This window comes from Caretta caretta, chromosome 4 (assembly GCF_965140235.1).
Source record: "Caretta caretta isolate rCarCar2 chromosome 4, rCarCar1.hap1, whole genome shotgun sequence".
NCBI classification, from domain to species: Eukaryota; Metazoa; Chordata; order Testudines; family Cheloniidae; genus Caretta; species Caretta caretta.
Window position 1 is genome coordinate 33,788,515 of NC_134209.1, and position 16,223 is coordinate 33,804,737.

Consider the following 16,223-nt stretch of genomic DNA (forward strand, 5'->3'; position numbering starts at 1 on the left):
TTAGATATGTGACTGTTACATTACACTGCGTTACATTACACTGCATTTTAAACTCTCTAAGGACTCTACTGTCTCTGAAGACAGGCAGCCATTTTGTTCTCAGATTAGTATAGACTCTCACAAGAGAGAGAGGCAGTGTGTTCTCTCCTGGGGACTGTATGTTTATTCCTTTTTGTTCTTTTGTTTACAAATGAAAATAAGTTATTTGAACTGTAAGCATCAGTTTTAACTCTGCAACTGGCCCTTTGCAGAAGGGTGCTTGTTTAGCACTGTGACACTCGAAAACATTTTTATATTGGATAGGTATACCATAACTCAAAAGCAGGTGCTGAAGACTGTTTAACCATAAGGCCCTATAAACTCAAATAGCTGGTGGGTCTCCAGTGAGCACTCAGACGCATAGCTAAATGAAAGGATTATTTGTAGGATTTATGGAAAAGGAAAGGGTGCAGATACTGTAGGCACAATGACTTAAGCAGTTACGTCAAAAGATAAACATAAACATAAACAACTTGTTCTTAGGAATGGTGTACACAGAATGAGCCAGCAGGCTCCATTACAACTCTTTGTGTATGAAAAAAACATCATGCCTGCATTTTGTTTTCATTTTTATTTAATACTAAACACAGTCAATGGCCATTGTGTCTACCAAGTAATGTGTTATGGTTGTGTTTTGATTCTTTTTTATAAAGGAACTCAATTTATGTACAACTTGGACCCATCCTTCCAGCTCTTTGGTAAATAGCTAATGCAGGCCTTACTGCAGCTAAGTTTAGGTATCCAGAGTATGTGCTTCTCCAAGGACAGTTGTATTATGGTGATAACATTATTTCCAGTCTCCAAGAAAAGAAACAAAGAAAAGCACTGTATGTTGCAGTCTGATAACTTAGCCTCCCCTTCTCTGCATGTGTCATTTAGTATGGAACTGTTCTCGGAGATGTACAGTGTTAATTAGAATTGGAAACAATATGGTGATTGAGTGAGGAAATCAACTGAACATAATTAAGTACAGTTTTTAAGTGATTATTTTGAACACTAAGCTATACATAAAATTCTTCCCACATTTTATCACTTTAGGACATACCATGAGCATAGCTCAGGACAAGTTCAAATGAGTATTAAGTTAGGGTGGCCTTCAGGGATCTAACCAACACTGGGTAGAATACCTTTTCAAGACAAGCAGAACAGTGTTTTGGTCTCTGTTCTATATACAAATTAGCATTTTGATGGGCTTTTGATGTTCCTAGATATCCGTGGAATACAAGAATTTTTGGACAAAGTATCTCAGCAGGGAATGGATGTAGCACTGCAGAAGGTAGAGAATAACATCAATAAAATGATCACAGGGCTCTTTGCCACCATGCGAATAGAAGAACTGAACCGCTACCGGGACACACTGAGACGGGCCATTCTTGTAATGAACGCATCGACAGCCAAGTCCTTCATTACAGAGGTAAGTGATCAGCAGTGTTAATTTTCTCTGACCCTCTATGCCCCCAACTTTGTTTACTGAAATTTTTAAAATGTTGGTGAAATGATTAATTTTACCTGACAACTTATAAAATACAGTACATAGATGCACTTTATGTGACTTCTTGTAAAAATAAATACTTTAATACGTATGCTTGATTCTCTCTCTCAGAAAGAACCAACAACATAAAACACTTGTTAATGATGGTTTTATGGTTCATATGAGTGCATCCAAAGGAAAGTGTACCTGTGCCCCTTATGAGCAATATATTACAAAAAATACAAGAGAACTATCTTTAGAACGCCTATTAACATTCATGTCTGTTGTACTGCTAATTCCCTGCTCATCTCATTTATTCCTTAGCATCCACTTTACTGCTGAAAGTAGTGATATTTTTATTTAATTACATATATTTTGGATATGGGTGTGTTTATCTGATTGATGCACTGAAACTTGCTGGGTTTTTTATAAAATTAAGTTTAATAATGACCTATTAGAGGTTATAAGATCGGAAATTGGGATCATAGGTTTAAGTAAAAAGGATAATATATCCATAAAGAATTTAAAGAGCTAAAATACAGTAGTATTGGTATATTTAAGCAAAAATTGGATTACAGCATCAAATTTAACTAATTAAAGGGGTTTTGTGTTTGAAGTAGCTGACTGCCATATTGGTGGGATAGGTGTTTTGTGTTTCGGGGTGGAGCAGGTTTGTTTTGTCTCTTAATGATCTTCCCTTTTCTTTATAAGATAGGGTTTTGGTTTTTGTTGTTGTTTTTGTGGAGGGGGCACAGGAAAGTAAGAGAAAAATTGTTTTTAATTTTTAAAACAAATTATGGATATGTTAGAGAGGGTAGAATTGTCATGAAATAGTTCTGGACATTCAGAATGTATGGCATACTATTGGTGTTACACAACTTTGCAATTGTTGGCTTTTGCGAAACTGGAGACTTCTTAATGGCAATTAATATGGGTGGGATTTTCAAGAGTCAAAGTGATTTAGGAGGACAAGTCCTATTAGCTTTCAATGGAAATTGTGCTCCTAAGTCATCCCTATACTTTTGAAAATCCCACCCTATTTTATTAATGGCATGAGTGGACAGCTCCATGCTCCAAAAGTGCATGACATAGATATATTCTTCCCTTCACCATCAACATGTGGCTCAAAATAAACATGTTGTTCGTCCATCACACAAAAATATACCATTTTCTTACATTTAACAATAATCTTTCATGCTGGATCTGTTTGTAGGCAGCATTGTTTGCTCAGGGGGTTGGGAAAAGAGTAGCAGGAAGGAATGGAATAAGCTATTCCAGCAAAAGGCCTGGTCTATGCTCGACAAGTAGTTTGGTTTAACTACACCCACCCCACCCCTGAGAGTCGTAGTTAAGCTGACCTAAGTCCCCATGTAGACAGCACTACATGGAAGAATTCTTCTGTTGATCTGGCTACCGCCTCCTGCGAAAGGGGTTACCTATGTCAATGAGAGAACTCCACCCATTGGCATACGTAGTGTCTACAATGAAGTGCTACAGCAGTGCAGTTGTAGTTGTGATGCTGTAGTATTTTAAGTGTAGTCGAGCCTTAAGGGCTTGTCTACACAGAGAGTTGTTCATGAGTAACTTTATGCTTGAATACGTCCCAGGTGCATTAAGATAAATTGAATTAAGGCCACTTGAATTATGAATCGGTGTTTCTACACAAGGGTTTAATGCAGTTCAACTAATAATGTTTGTTGGCACCTTTAGTTAATTTGGATTAATTTTCCTAAGTGTCCCCCTGTAGACAGACCCACTTTTATTCCAAAGTAAGAATGCCTTGTTCCTGTTCAGCCTGGGTTAACCACTTGGGTTAAGCTAAACAGGAAGAAAACACTCTTATTAAGACTGTCCACATGTGGAGTTAATCAAGAACAACTCTCTGTGTAGACCAGCCCTAAGCCTTTATGGCTTGCCTGCCCATGACATGCAGCTGCTGGTTCATCTGGGCTTCTTAACTTAACAAAAGTATTTAATGTTCTCATGGTTCAGCTGAGGACATGCCACAACTGTAATAAGCATGACTTTGATTGCAGTGCAAATACCACCTTTTCCAGAATAAATAGTCTCACACAATAGTATAAATTGGCCGTCTGCAATTTAGAGATTCCTTGAGGTAGAGTTTCTTTGCTTTAACCTTTTGATATTTTTGTTTCTTGAAAACAGCAATGCTTTTAGTTATGTCTTTGCTGATCCGTGCTTTCTGTCTAGCTTTTGTATCCATGGAGTTTGCAATGATGAGGTCACTACTTAGAGAATGTTCAGAAAGAAGAGGGGGCTTGAGGTCTAAATGCCTTTCTCCCATCTTGAAAATAGCTTATTATCCCTAAAAATTAGGTAGCAAACTTTATATCTTGGAAGTGTTGTACAGATACCAGCTGGCTAATCCACGCATCGACCCTCTCAGAGAGTGATAATGGAGCATTGTTTCCATTTTGAAAGACAAAGTGACAACCAGGGGCCCCATGCATCCTTGATGTCCTTTTGGGGTAGGGTGACCAGATGTCCTGATTTTATCGGGGCTGTCCCAACATTAGGGGCTTGGTCCTCTATAGGACCCTTAACACACACACCTTGGTCCTGATTTTTCACTGTTGCTATCTGGTCACCCCATTTTGGGGATTGGGAATAATGTGCGGGAAAAGGAACAAAGGGAACAGTGAGGTGAGAAGTGGATGGAATGTAGAGTTTCATATGAGGAATCACTGGACAGAGAGAGAAAGAGAATGTAGGGGCAGAGCATGGCAAAGCTTTAAAAAAGTTTTTGTTACCAGGTAAAGGTGCTGCAGCTTAAAAGCGTTAACAGGTTCCTGCTGGTTACATGACTGATCTGGGCAGAGTGTAAAGGAAGGGGAAATTGGGTCAAAGGGAGCTGAGGGAAAGGAATGACTACTTGTATCCTGATTGTCTAAAAAGGTGGGGGAGGAATCCTCTGGGGAGTTATTGCCTGGTGTTTTCTAGCTGAATTGCATTTTGTATTTGTGACTGGCAGATAATAAACAAGCCCTGAGGTAAGGGGTCTTAAAAAAGATGGAGGCTTGGAATTTTATTTCCATTTCCTGGCTGGTGAAACTGCTCACTGGTTTTCAGGTAGAATAAGGAATTTGTGCGAGCACATAAGGAGCCTATGGAGGGACTAGGGGAGGTGGGTAGTGCAGTTAGAGGAGTGGATGATGAAGGTGACTTTAACTGGTGAATGTTAGATTGGAGAGGGGGTGTCAGGGAGGCTGGATAGGATAAGGACCCATTAAACCATGCACGAAAGAACAACAGTGTGATCCAGGGTTTTGGCAGTGGGAAAAGGAGAAGGGTGTGGGGGTCAGGCTTTAGAAATGTGTGTCAGCAATAAAGCCAGTATGAGAACTTGATAGTTTCTGGATACATGCTCTGTCCACTATATCACATTGTCTCTAAAACATGAGAAAACTCCTGTCTTTTCAGTTTCTACACCAGATAATATACTGGATTCTACCTTCTCTGCACCCCCAAAAAATTACATATTTTGTTGTAAACTACTAATTTAAAGCATTAGGTTTTTCATTTAGGGCTCGATTCTGCAATAAACTGAGTTTACTGGTCCCAATCATGCAGAGCACTTAATCAGGTGCTTAACTGTAAACATATGAATAATCTCATGACTTCAGTGGAATTACTCAAATGCTTAATGTTAAACATGTGCTTAAGTGCTTTGCAGGATGGTGACTAGAATGATCAGCAACTTGTGGTACTGAGCCCTCAGATACTGTGTCCTAGGAAATGCGGCCTCAATCATAACATGCACAGTTGTTTTACTCAGGTTCTCAAGCGCAGCCCTGGTAGAGCTATCTCTAGCCTGAAACTTATCATGCTCTTAAGCACACAGGAAGAACATAGGAACACAAAACTGAAAGGGACCTCCTGGAATATTTAGTCCAGTTCCCTGCTGTTGCACACAACCCCGTCATATAGTCACATTCATGAACGTGCCCCCACTATTCTCCATTGGAAGGGTGTTGCAGAACTTTACTGCTCTGGTCGTTAGAAACTTTCTTCTAATTTCCAATCTAAAATTATTCGTGGCCAATTTATACCCATTTGTTTTGCCAGCATTGCCCTTTACCTTAAATAGTGCATGGCACTCCCGCGTGTTACGCCCCAATGTATTTATAGAGAGGTATCATATCATAAGAACATAAGAATGGCCATACCAGGTCAGACCAAACATCCATCAAGCCCAGTACCCTGTCCTCTGACAGTGGCCAATGTCAGGTGCCCCAAAGGGAATGAACAGACAGGTTATCATCAAGTGATCCAATCCCAGCTTCTGGCAAACAGAGGCTAGGGACACTATTCTTGACCATCCTAGCTAATAGCCATTGATGGACCTATCTTCCATGAATCTATCTAGCTCCCTTTTGAACCCCGTTATAGTATTGGCCTTCACAACATACTCTGGCAAGGAGTTCCAGAGGTTGACAGTCCATTTCGTGAAAAAATACTTTCTTGTGTTTGTTTTAAACATGCTACCTATTAATTTCATTTGGTGGCCCCTTGCTCTTGTATTGTGAGGAGGAGTAAATAACACTTCCTTATTTACTTTCTCTATACCATTCATGATTTTATAGACCTCTGTCATATCACCCCTTAGTCACCTCATTTCCAAGCTGAAAAGTCCCAGTCTTATTAATCTCTCCTCATACGGAAGCCGTTCTATAATCCTAATCATTTTTGTTGCCCTTTTCTGAACCTTTTACAATTCCAATATATCTTTTTTGAGATAGGTTGACCACATCTGCATGCAGTATTCAAGGTGTGGGCGTACCACAGATTTATATAGAGGCAATGTGATACTTTCTGTCTTATTATCTATCCCTTTATTGATGATTCCCAACATTCTGTTCACTTTTTTGACTGCCGCTGCACCTTGAGTGGATGATTTCAGAGAACTATCCACAATGACTCCAAGATCTTCCTTGAGTGGTAACAGCTAATTTAGACCCCATCATTGTATATGTATAGTTAGGATTGTGTTTTCTAATGTGCATTACTTCGCATTTATCAACATGAAATTTCATCTGCCATTTGTTGCCCAGTCACCCAGTTTTGTGAGAACCTTTTGTAGCTCTTCGCAGTCTGCCTGGGACTTCACTATCTTGAGTTGTTTTGTATCATCTGCAAATTTTGCCACCTCACTGTTTACCTCTTTTTCCAGATTGTTTATGAATATGTTAAATAGGACTGGGCCCAGTACAGCTCCCCGGGGAACACCCTATTTACCTCTCTCCATTCTGAAAACTGACCATTTATTTCTACCCTTTTTTTTCCTATCTTTTAACTAGTTACCAATGCATGAGAGAACCTTCCCTCTTATCCCATGACTGCTTATTTTGCTTTGATGAGGGACCTTGTCAAAGGCTTTCTGAAAATCTAAATACACTTCATCCACTGGATCTCCTTTGTCCGCATGCTTGGTGACCCCCTCAAAGAATTCTAGTAGATTGGTGAGGCATGATTTCCCTTTATAAAAAACATGTTGACTATTTCCCAACAAATTATGTTCAGCTATGTGTCTGACAATTTTGTTCTTTACAATAGTTTCAACCAATTTGCCCAGTACTGAAGTGAGGCTTACTGGTCTGTAGTTGCCAGGGTCATCTCTGGAGCCCTTTTTAAAAATGGGCATCACATTAGCTATCCTCCAGTCATTTGGTACAGAAGCTGATTTAAATGATAGGTTACAGATGACAGTTAGTAATCCTGCAATTTCACATCTGAGTTCCTTCAGAACTCTTGGGTAAATACCATCAGGTCCTGGAGACGTATTACTGTTTAGTTTATCAATTTGTTCCAAAACCTCCTCTAACGATTCATTAATTTGGGACAGTTCCTCAGATCTGTCACCCAAAAAGAATGGCTCAGGTTTGGGAATCTCCCTCACATCCTCAACAATGAAGACCAATGCAAAGAATTCATTTAGTTTCTCCACAATGGCCTTTTCGTCTTTGAGTGCTCCTCTAGCATCTCGATCGTCAGTGGCCCCACTGGTTGTTTAGCAGGCTTTCTGCTTCTGATGTATTTTAAAAAAAATTGCTATTACTTTTGGAGTGTTTGGCTAACTGTTCTTCAAATTCTTTTTTGGTCTTTCTAATTATATTTTTACACTTCATTTGCCAGAGTTTATGCTCTTTTCTATTTTCCTCATTCGGATTTATCTTCCACGTTTTAAAGGATGCCTTTTTGCCTCTCACTGATTCTTTTACTTTGTTGTTTAACCATGATGGTTCTCTTCCTATGTTTTTTAAATTGGGGTATACAGTTAAGTTGAGCCTCTGTTATGGTGTCTTTAAAAAGTTTCCATGCAGCTTGCAGGGATTTTACTTTTAGTACTGTACCTTTTAATGTCTGTTTCACTAACCTCCTCATTTTTGTGTAGTTCTCCTTTCTGAAATTAAATGATACCGTGTTGGGCCATTGTGGAGTTTTCCCCGCCACAGGGATGTTAAATTTAATTATATTATGGTCACTATTACCAAGCGGTCCAGCTATATTCACATATATGATCCTGCCTTTCACTTAGGACGAAATCAAGAATTGCTTCTCTTCTTGTGGGTTCCAGGACTAGCTGCTCCAAGAAGCAGTCATTTAAGGTGTCCCTTCTCAACCTTTATTTTGCTTGGCTAAACAAGCCAAACTCTGTAAGTCTCCTTTCATATTATAGGCCCTCTATTCCCTTCATCATTGTTGTACCTCTTCTCTGCACCTGTTCCGGTTTGAATCCATCTTTTGTGCATTTTGGTGTATAATAGTATTGCCAATGCCTTGTGGGATGGCATTAATACTGCTCTTTCTGTACTGTAAATATCTCTCCTGATACAACTTAAGATGTAGCATTACAATATGTAGCATTACATTTCGTCCCATCCAATAGGTCTGCCAATTCTTTCTATATAATATTGTAATCTTCCTTTATATTGTCAATGCCTCTCAAGTTTGAATGAGCAGCAGATTTCATTAGCACACTGTGTCAAATACTTTATTGCAGTCCAGATAAGTTAGATCTGCTGCATTCCCTTATCTAAGAAATCCGTTATCTTATGTAAGAAAGATATGAGGTTAGTCTGGCATGATATACTTTTGGTAAACCCATGTTGCATTTTATCCCATTTTATCATTGTGTTCGTGCCGAGTAAGGTGGGCCCCAATCTGCTTTAATCCTGCTGATTCTGAGCGGAGTACAGCCAGTCTCCCTGGCTGGAGTCTTTAGAGGCACTCTCGGACTGCAGATCATTTTTCTAGCACCCTCTTCTGAGAGCTGAGACTCTATCTATGGTTGAAGTGGCTGGTGCTTGAGACTACTGCTGCTACTCTGACTTCCCAAATCACCAAGCTCAGCACAGTGAATAGCAATATATTTGTAAGTTCTGTCATTTTGTAATGCATTAGAACACATATAAAACATATGTTGTGCAAAGCTAATTGCTGATTTCAGTTACCAAATGTGAGTGCTGCTGTGAAAAAACAGACTTGGCTCTGCTTGTAAGAGCAATGCCTGTAAATTCCCATTGTATTCACCTCTGTATAAGCCATTTTATTTGTTCATGTTGGCCATCAAGGCAGGGAAATGAAAATCATATATAACTGTGTTAGGCATTTCTAGTATCAACTATGCATGATTTTTGCTTTTTACATTTCACCTCTTGAACCTGTCAAATTAAAATGTCTTATAGTTCTGCCTTCCCATGACAATACACGTTGATCCCGAGAAACTGGTAGCATTGGGTGAAAGTTGTCAAATGAGCTATTCTGCAACCTTCATAAATGAATAATTGTTTAATATTAACTTCATAATATACTTTTAAAATATGCAGATGAAATGGAGTAAAGATAGAGAGAAGGCTAATAATTCTCTCTAACTTATGCATTCCATGTGTTTATATGAGAAATGAATGTGGGTACAATTAAAGAATGGTTTATGCCATCATGCCACATACCTTGACCATGTTTTTTTGCAATATTCCCTATAAATAATTAGGGTAATAAATATTCATATCCTTTGTTAAATTACCCTAATGAAGGTGGGGAGGGTCCAGCTTTTAATGGGGTCCTCTGTTCTTGGCAACAGTGCGAGTGTGTTTAACCAAACATTTGAATAATTACCAAAGCAACTTGTTTTTCATGCAGTGTCATATGACCAAATGTTTGTAACAGGTTTCAACTTCAGCTCTGACCATGCAGTAAGCCTAAATTCATTTAGTTGTGAACTGTAGAAAGAACAGAAAAGGATTTACTCTAGAGATCTGCACGAAAAGCAGGTTTATTTCTTTAAAATGCCTATTTTCAAAGTCACAGCAGAGACAGATTGACTTTATCGACACCGGGTTCACCCATCCTTTTACTGATTCAGAGTTCACAGAAGCTCAGCCTTCTTTCATTTGATTCTATGTGCGGTGTGTATTGCATTTCACATGGGATATCATTGTGATGTTTGGATGTGTAATTCTGTAAAGGAAATATCTTTCCCCTCTCTGTTTCTAACTGTTATCTTTGGGCATCAGCACTGATTCAAAAATAAACACACAGGCAAAACTGAATTTAACTGAAAAGAGGTTAATACAGACAGAAAATGATGGGCCTGGTCCCAGTGGCAAAACCACCGCTGGCTTCAGTGGGAGAAGGATTGGGCCCATTGATTTATTCAGTCTAGAATGTAACGGAACTCCAATATTAAATAAGTTCTGAGCAGTTAGAGGTGGAAAGTCCACCTGGACCAGTATGTATTGAGCTATTTTGTCAGTAGCGTGGTCTACTAAACGTGACACCAAACTGACTTGGGAAACCTGGGTTCTATTCCCAGCTCTGCCAACAATCTGCTGTGTGACTTTGAGCAAGTTACTTAACTGCTCTGTATTGTTGTTCTTCCCATTTGTAAAAGAGTGTAACACTGCTTGCTCACCTTTCGCCTTTTGTGAAGTGCTTTGATATCTGCAGATGAAATGTACTGGGTAAACAGTAATATTATTCTATGCCAAGGGGATATGTGTGCACCTCCTTGTGTCACTTGGATTAAATGTTGGTGAAGACTGCGAGACCTCTCTACTAGTAGAACAATTTCTGCTAGTCAATTGATTTAGAAGCAGTAATGCACTGGAGGGGTCATGAAAAGTGCGGCGACAGACTGCTGGGTTTCCCAGAACTGTGAGCCACTGTGTTACCCCTCTCAGCCTCAGCAAGTGAGAGCTTTGCTGCTGCTATGCTGTGTGTCAGATTCCTGATCTACCTTGCCAACTAACTCTCCAAGGCTGTGCCAATCCTAACCTTGCCTCGCAAATAACAGAGAGGTCTATCTGCATTGCTCAGCCCCTCTACCTGTAGCACCCACAAAACCTTGTCAAGTTTGCTACCCCTTGAAAGAAACCGTTCACAGCAGCTTATTCCCTTAATGGGGGTTAACAAACCCTCTCTTTCAAAGCACTGAGTTGGTTTACCGTCGAAGTAAAGTAAGTTTTATTAATAAAAGGACATAGGTTTAAGTTATATCAAATATAAGAAATAAAGATAGAAATGGTTACAGGCAATCAAAAGTAAGAATACGCTTCTGAGACTTGAATCTAACTTAAACTTAGAGTCCTCTGTGCAAATAAGTTTTTCTCACCGGTATTTCTTCCAGCATGGCTGACCAGGTTTTTTAGCCCAGACCCTTCACAGAGCTCAAAGTGCTCAGTTGCTTTGTCTCCTCTGGTGAAGGATGTCAAAATGTCTTTTTTTCTCTGCTTATATTCCCCAAAGCTTTTTTTTTGTTTTCAAAGTTAGGAAGCCTTCTGAAGGGCTCAGCTTGCAGCATCCAGGAGGGAGCTGATGCCATGTTAATGTTTGTAGTCTCCTCCCCTGTTGAGATATTTAAGTGGTTGTCTCCCTAACTTGCTAGTTTGATAGCTTTGTTTACCTTTTACCTAACTGTGGTGAATACGTCAGGCCTGACAAGAGTTACTGACAGAGTAGTGAGCCACCAATGGGCCTGAGTCACAAGTACTAAAGCGAAGGATAGGGTGAGGAGATTTCCCAGATTCTGGTGCAGTTCACCGAGGGTCCATTTTCAAAAACACCTAAATTGCTTTTGAAAATTGGACTTAAGCTCCTAAATCAGTTAGGCAACTTGAAAATTTTACCCTGAATTACAACCCACTTCACATTGTTATATCCCTTTTCCTTGCCATATTTTGTCTTTGTTATTACATTGTAATTTCCTCAAGTGTTAATAACTTTGTATTAAATTTTAGCTGTGGCAATTAATTTTCCGAGGGTAAAATGAAATATTGTGTCATCAGTGCATCTTTTCTTGCCCCTCCCATTTTTCTCTCAATCTCTTTGATCTGTTTTTCTGGGTTGATTTTGCTCACTGTTTTCAGTTTGAGAGATTTTTCCACGCTGTGCTCCTTTAAAAAGCAGTGTTGTCCTTCTCTAGCACTGTATCTTTTTGAGTAGGACTAAACCAGTACCACATAGCCTGTTGTAAATTATTGTTGTTAATAACAAACTGGACCCTTTTCTTCATCTGCTGTATGTCACTAGCACTGAAGGCCGGTCTTTTCTCCATTGTCTTCACAATAGCTGTAAATTTTACTGAAGACTTAAAGGATCTTTCTTCAATAACTTCCAAATCCCTTCCAAATACTTCCCCATCTATCTTTTTAAGAAGAAAAAGAAAAAAAAATATGGTTCATGGATTTATATTTCAGTCCAGATTCTTGACCCGTAAGATAGTGCAGACTGACTACAGGCCATTCAGCTGATAGGGGATCGCCAGATATGAAAGTTGCATTTGCTTTTCCCCTAGTACAGTGTGCCTGTTGTGGCTTGATTCCTGGAATGGTGTGGGAATAGATTTTGTACGCCCAGTCTCTTACCACAGGTTAAAGGTTAGATGTTGGGGATTTTTGCTCTTAGGCAGGAGAGAGCGAATGGGAGAGAGCTTCTGTGCTAAAATACAAGCAACACAAAAGGGATTTGCACAGGATTAAGCTATAGAGACTCCATCATCATGGCCTAAAGTACGCCATCTTTCTCCTGTTTCAATTTCTGCATGTATGGGAAAGGGCCGAGAGGAGAGCAGAGATTCAGTTAATAAATCTTCATATTTTGTGTGGTCACAGGGAGAGCCTGAATTATAGTGCAATCCATCCTCCTGCTGAATTTAAAACATTTGGAACTCTCTGTGAGTGAAATATAGCACAGCACAAAGGGCCCACAATATGCTTTCTATCTCACTTCACACCTTCTTCAAGGGGTAAAGTGGAGCAGAGGGCCTTGCACAGGTCTTCTGCATTAGTATGATTTTTTTTATGATGATCCTGATATGCAGCTGTGTCAGAAAAGCATATGACAGAACTCAGGAAGGGGACATGTCTCCCCTCCTCTTGGACCAGCTATGGGCCAGTCCATTCCTTGGTATAATTTACAACATCCTAAAGTCTCTTGTGTATTAAATGCTCTGCCAGTGGGCATAAAGAGCAGTTACATAGTGCCTAGCATGATCAGGCCAGGACTTTGGATTGGGGCTTCTAGGAGGTGATGTCTTTTTACAAAAGAATGAAAATCACTGACATCGGGGGTTGATTAGTATTAAATGGAGATAAGACTTGCCAAAACAGTCTCCTTTACGCAGGCAAAGATTCTTCTTCCTATGCCAGATTACCTGTGTACTATCACAATTGTAATGTCTGCTGCTCAGCAGCGGCAGGAAGTATGTCACGTGGTAGCTCGTGTAGGAGTCTTCCTAGATGGCTTCCAACCCTGACAACATTCCTCATCACCATGAAAAATTAGTGTTTGAATGCTTTTTAACACTGAAGCGCATTTAGTTGACTCGGAACAGTAATATCCAATTAATCTTATCCCTCTGTTAGAATGAAATAAGGAAAAACAGTAAGCATCCGTTCCTTTATTTTTAAAATTGTACTGAATGGCACTTGGAAGCAAGACCATGTTATTACTTTGTCCTAAACTGGAGATAGAAATCTATGCCCTTACTCCAGGTATATTGAAACTTGCTTATTAAATGTCTCTTCACAAACTATTCCTGTGTTTTTCTCCTGATCAATAAGAGCAAAATATGCTCCTTTACACTCATTGTGATACAGGAAGTAAGATAATAAACAAGGTAGGGGGTTTACTCTGATACAGTATTTTCAAGTAATTTATTTATTTCAATAAACTATGGAAATATGGAAGTGGCTTGCATAAATTTAAATAATTATATTTTCATGGCCTAGTTGGATAATTATCTGCAAATAGATTTGGTTCAATAGAACATTAGTAAAAATGTTCAGAGCAGCATTAAAACCAATTGCTTTGAGTCTTCTGCAACAATGGAAACTCATGATTCAGCTTCCTTTTGTGGAATGCTGTGCGTGTTTTATAATCAGAAAAGACATTCTTGAAGTCTATTAAAAGAGAAAGGATTCTGTTGGGCAGTAATTACCAGAGAGTACTGGCTTTGTGGTCTCCGTAAGGTAGCAAATAACTTTGGGACCTGACAATATTTGTTCCTCACCGCTCTCTTAATATTACCCTTCCCTAATTAGGATTTTATAGTGTTTGGTTCATTTGTAAATGATTATGAATAGTTTGTCTTCTGTTCTGTTCTGTAGACTGTGGACTCAAATAGAAAATTAAGGTATGGTTGTGACTCATGCTGGAGTTTCCATAAACGAGAGCAAAAACTGCCTCTTTCTTTCTTTCTTTCTTTCTTTCTTTCTTTCTTTTTTTTGCTTCAGTTTGCAAAAAGTGCCATATAAGTTTTGCAAACACAAATTACCTATTGGGTTTCCGTGTCAAGTCCAGGTTAAGGACTTGATCCTGGACCAAGATCCACCCAGACAGAGCCCTCTACCTCCATGGAGAGCCCACTGACTTTGTCTCCACAAATGAATAGCCAGTCAAGAGGCAAGCAGCTGTTGACCAGCTTGTGAGTGAAATAGCACAAAACTATTTGAACTCATAGTCCTGTCTCAGCTAATTATTGCTCATGACAAAATATTTCCAGGAGAACCCAGTTTGGGCCCTTAGTAACAGACAGTCGACATAGATTGGGGATGCAATGTTGTAACCACTTGCAAACCGCACCCTGCTGGCCTGGAGCTGGCCTGCATAGCCCCAAAAGCAAGTGATGCTAGGCTGAGGGTACATTGCTAGCCCTGTCAGGAGATGTACTGACCCTTTACCACTCTGAGATCTCTCTTTCTGGGGATGCTGTGAAGACAGTGAATGTCCTTTCCGATAGAAGGGATTTTAAATTTCAACCCCTTGCACCCAGTGCAGTTAATCTGATCCACGGATAGGCTCTGAGAGAAATAGAAGCATATTTCTTTGCAGAATGGTGGAAATACCTGTACATTTTACAGATATCATATGCATTTCAGTTTTCCTGTGTGACATTATCCTGCCTGGCTGAATAGAGTTACATCAAAGAAGATTGGAAGTGGGAAACCAACAGGAAACAAAACAATGGCAAAGATAGGGTACAGTCCAGAGAATGCCAAAGATCCTTGAGGAAACAGTGGGGAAAGTTATTGACTGGGGAATAACCCCTGCTTAGCTCCAGCATTCTGGTAAGGTGTACTTTTCCCAACCTAAACCGAGCGTGACAGAGGAAGCTAAAACCTTTGATACGCTGTTTAAGGATGAAGCGGGACTTGAGTAGGGTGTCAGCAGCTGCCCAGGGTGGAGCGAGACTGAAACATGGAGGGAATGTAACAGGGCAGTCTGCTTTTCCCAGCCCAGAGAGGGAGGTAACTGAGCTGAATGGAATTTACAAAACCTTGTGATAAAAGATTATGGTTTAGGTAATGGGTAGCATGCATATGGTTTTGAAGAAGCTGGTTTTGGTTCACTTTAATTAGCTTGCTGCTCACAGGTCCCTTTCGGAAAAGGGCTTACCATTGCCAAATGCAGTTGACATGTGGTGTTAATATGGCTGGTAAACAGGCAGGTTGCCACCCAGAGATCCTAGACTGATTGGATGATGTGGTTCCACCCATGATAGAAGTCCTCCAAGTCAGGCCTGTGACTTCAGGGTGCACCCGTAACAACTGCCAAAGCTGAGGACAGTATAACACAATGAAATATACAAATAGATTTTTAACTCAGGGTTTTTTTTGTCGTCTTTTGGGGGAGGGGGTTACTACTTTTTATTGTCCTCTGAGTCAGTGGATATTTCCTTGATTAATTTGGAGAATGTTTCCCTTTCTGGACATTTGCTTCTTAGGAACCCTGTCAGCAGAAATGTCAAATAATGTTAAATTTAAGGCAGTTTCCATAACTAAACCTGCTGTGTTCCCCCAGCCTTCTGCCCAATACTAAAACATGCTGGGACTTGTTATCAGGACAGCTGAGACCTAGGTAAGGCAAGCTGGGAAAGAGAGTCAAGGTATATACCTGTTCTTATTGCTAATAGCAGTAAAAAAGAGCAGGAACTTTTTGTCTCATTAGAAAAGGATTCAGGAGTCAGCCGCAGAGGGAGTCAATAGCTGGACAAGGAAACCTAGAGAGAGGAAAGGGACATTCTTAGGATATTACCCCAGACATATTGTGGAGAACCTGTGACCCCAGAAGTAAACCGGGGACAACGTTTGTTTTGTTTGAATTTTTGTGGTTGCTTTGGATGATGAGATTGTACCGTTAGAAGACATGGTTTAGTTCATCTGGAGAGCCAGATGTAGACAAGTCCAAGAGAGGT

The 16,223-nt window shown here is 39.8% G+C and overlaps 1 protein-coding gene across 4 annotated transcripts in view; it reads left to right on the forward strand.

Annotated features, from left to right (window-relative positions):
• GRID2 (glutamate ionotropic receptor delta type subunit 2) overlaps window positions 1–16,223 on the forward strand; it is a 1,039,989-nt gene that overhangs the window by 608,123 nt on the left and 415,643 nt on the right. For all 4 annotated transcript variants that reach the window (XM_048847025.2, XM_048847024.2, XM_075127526.1 and 1 more), the window contains one exon: window positions 1,248–1,453. In XM_048847025.2, the coding sequence (XP_048702982.1) occupies window positions 1,248–1,453 (206 nt within the window). The remainder of the gene's footprint in view (window positions 1–1,247; window positions 1,454–16,223) is intronic.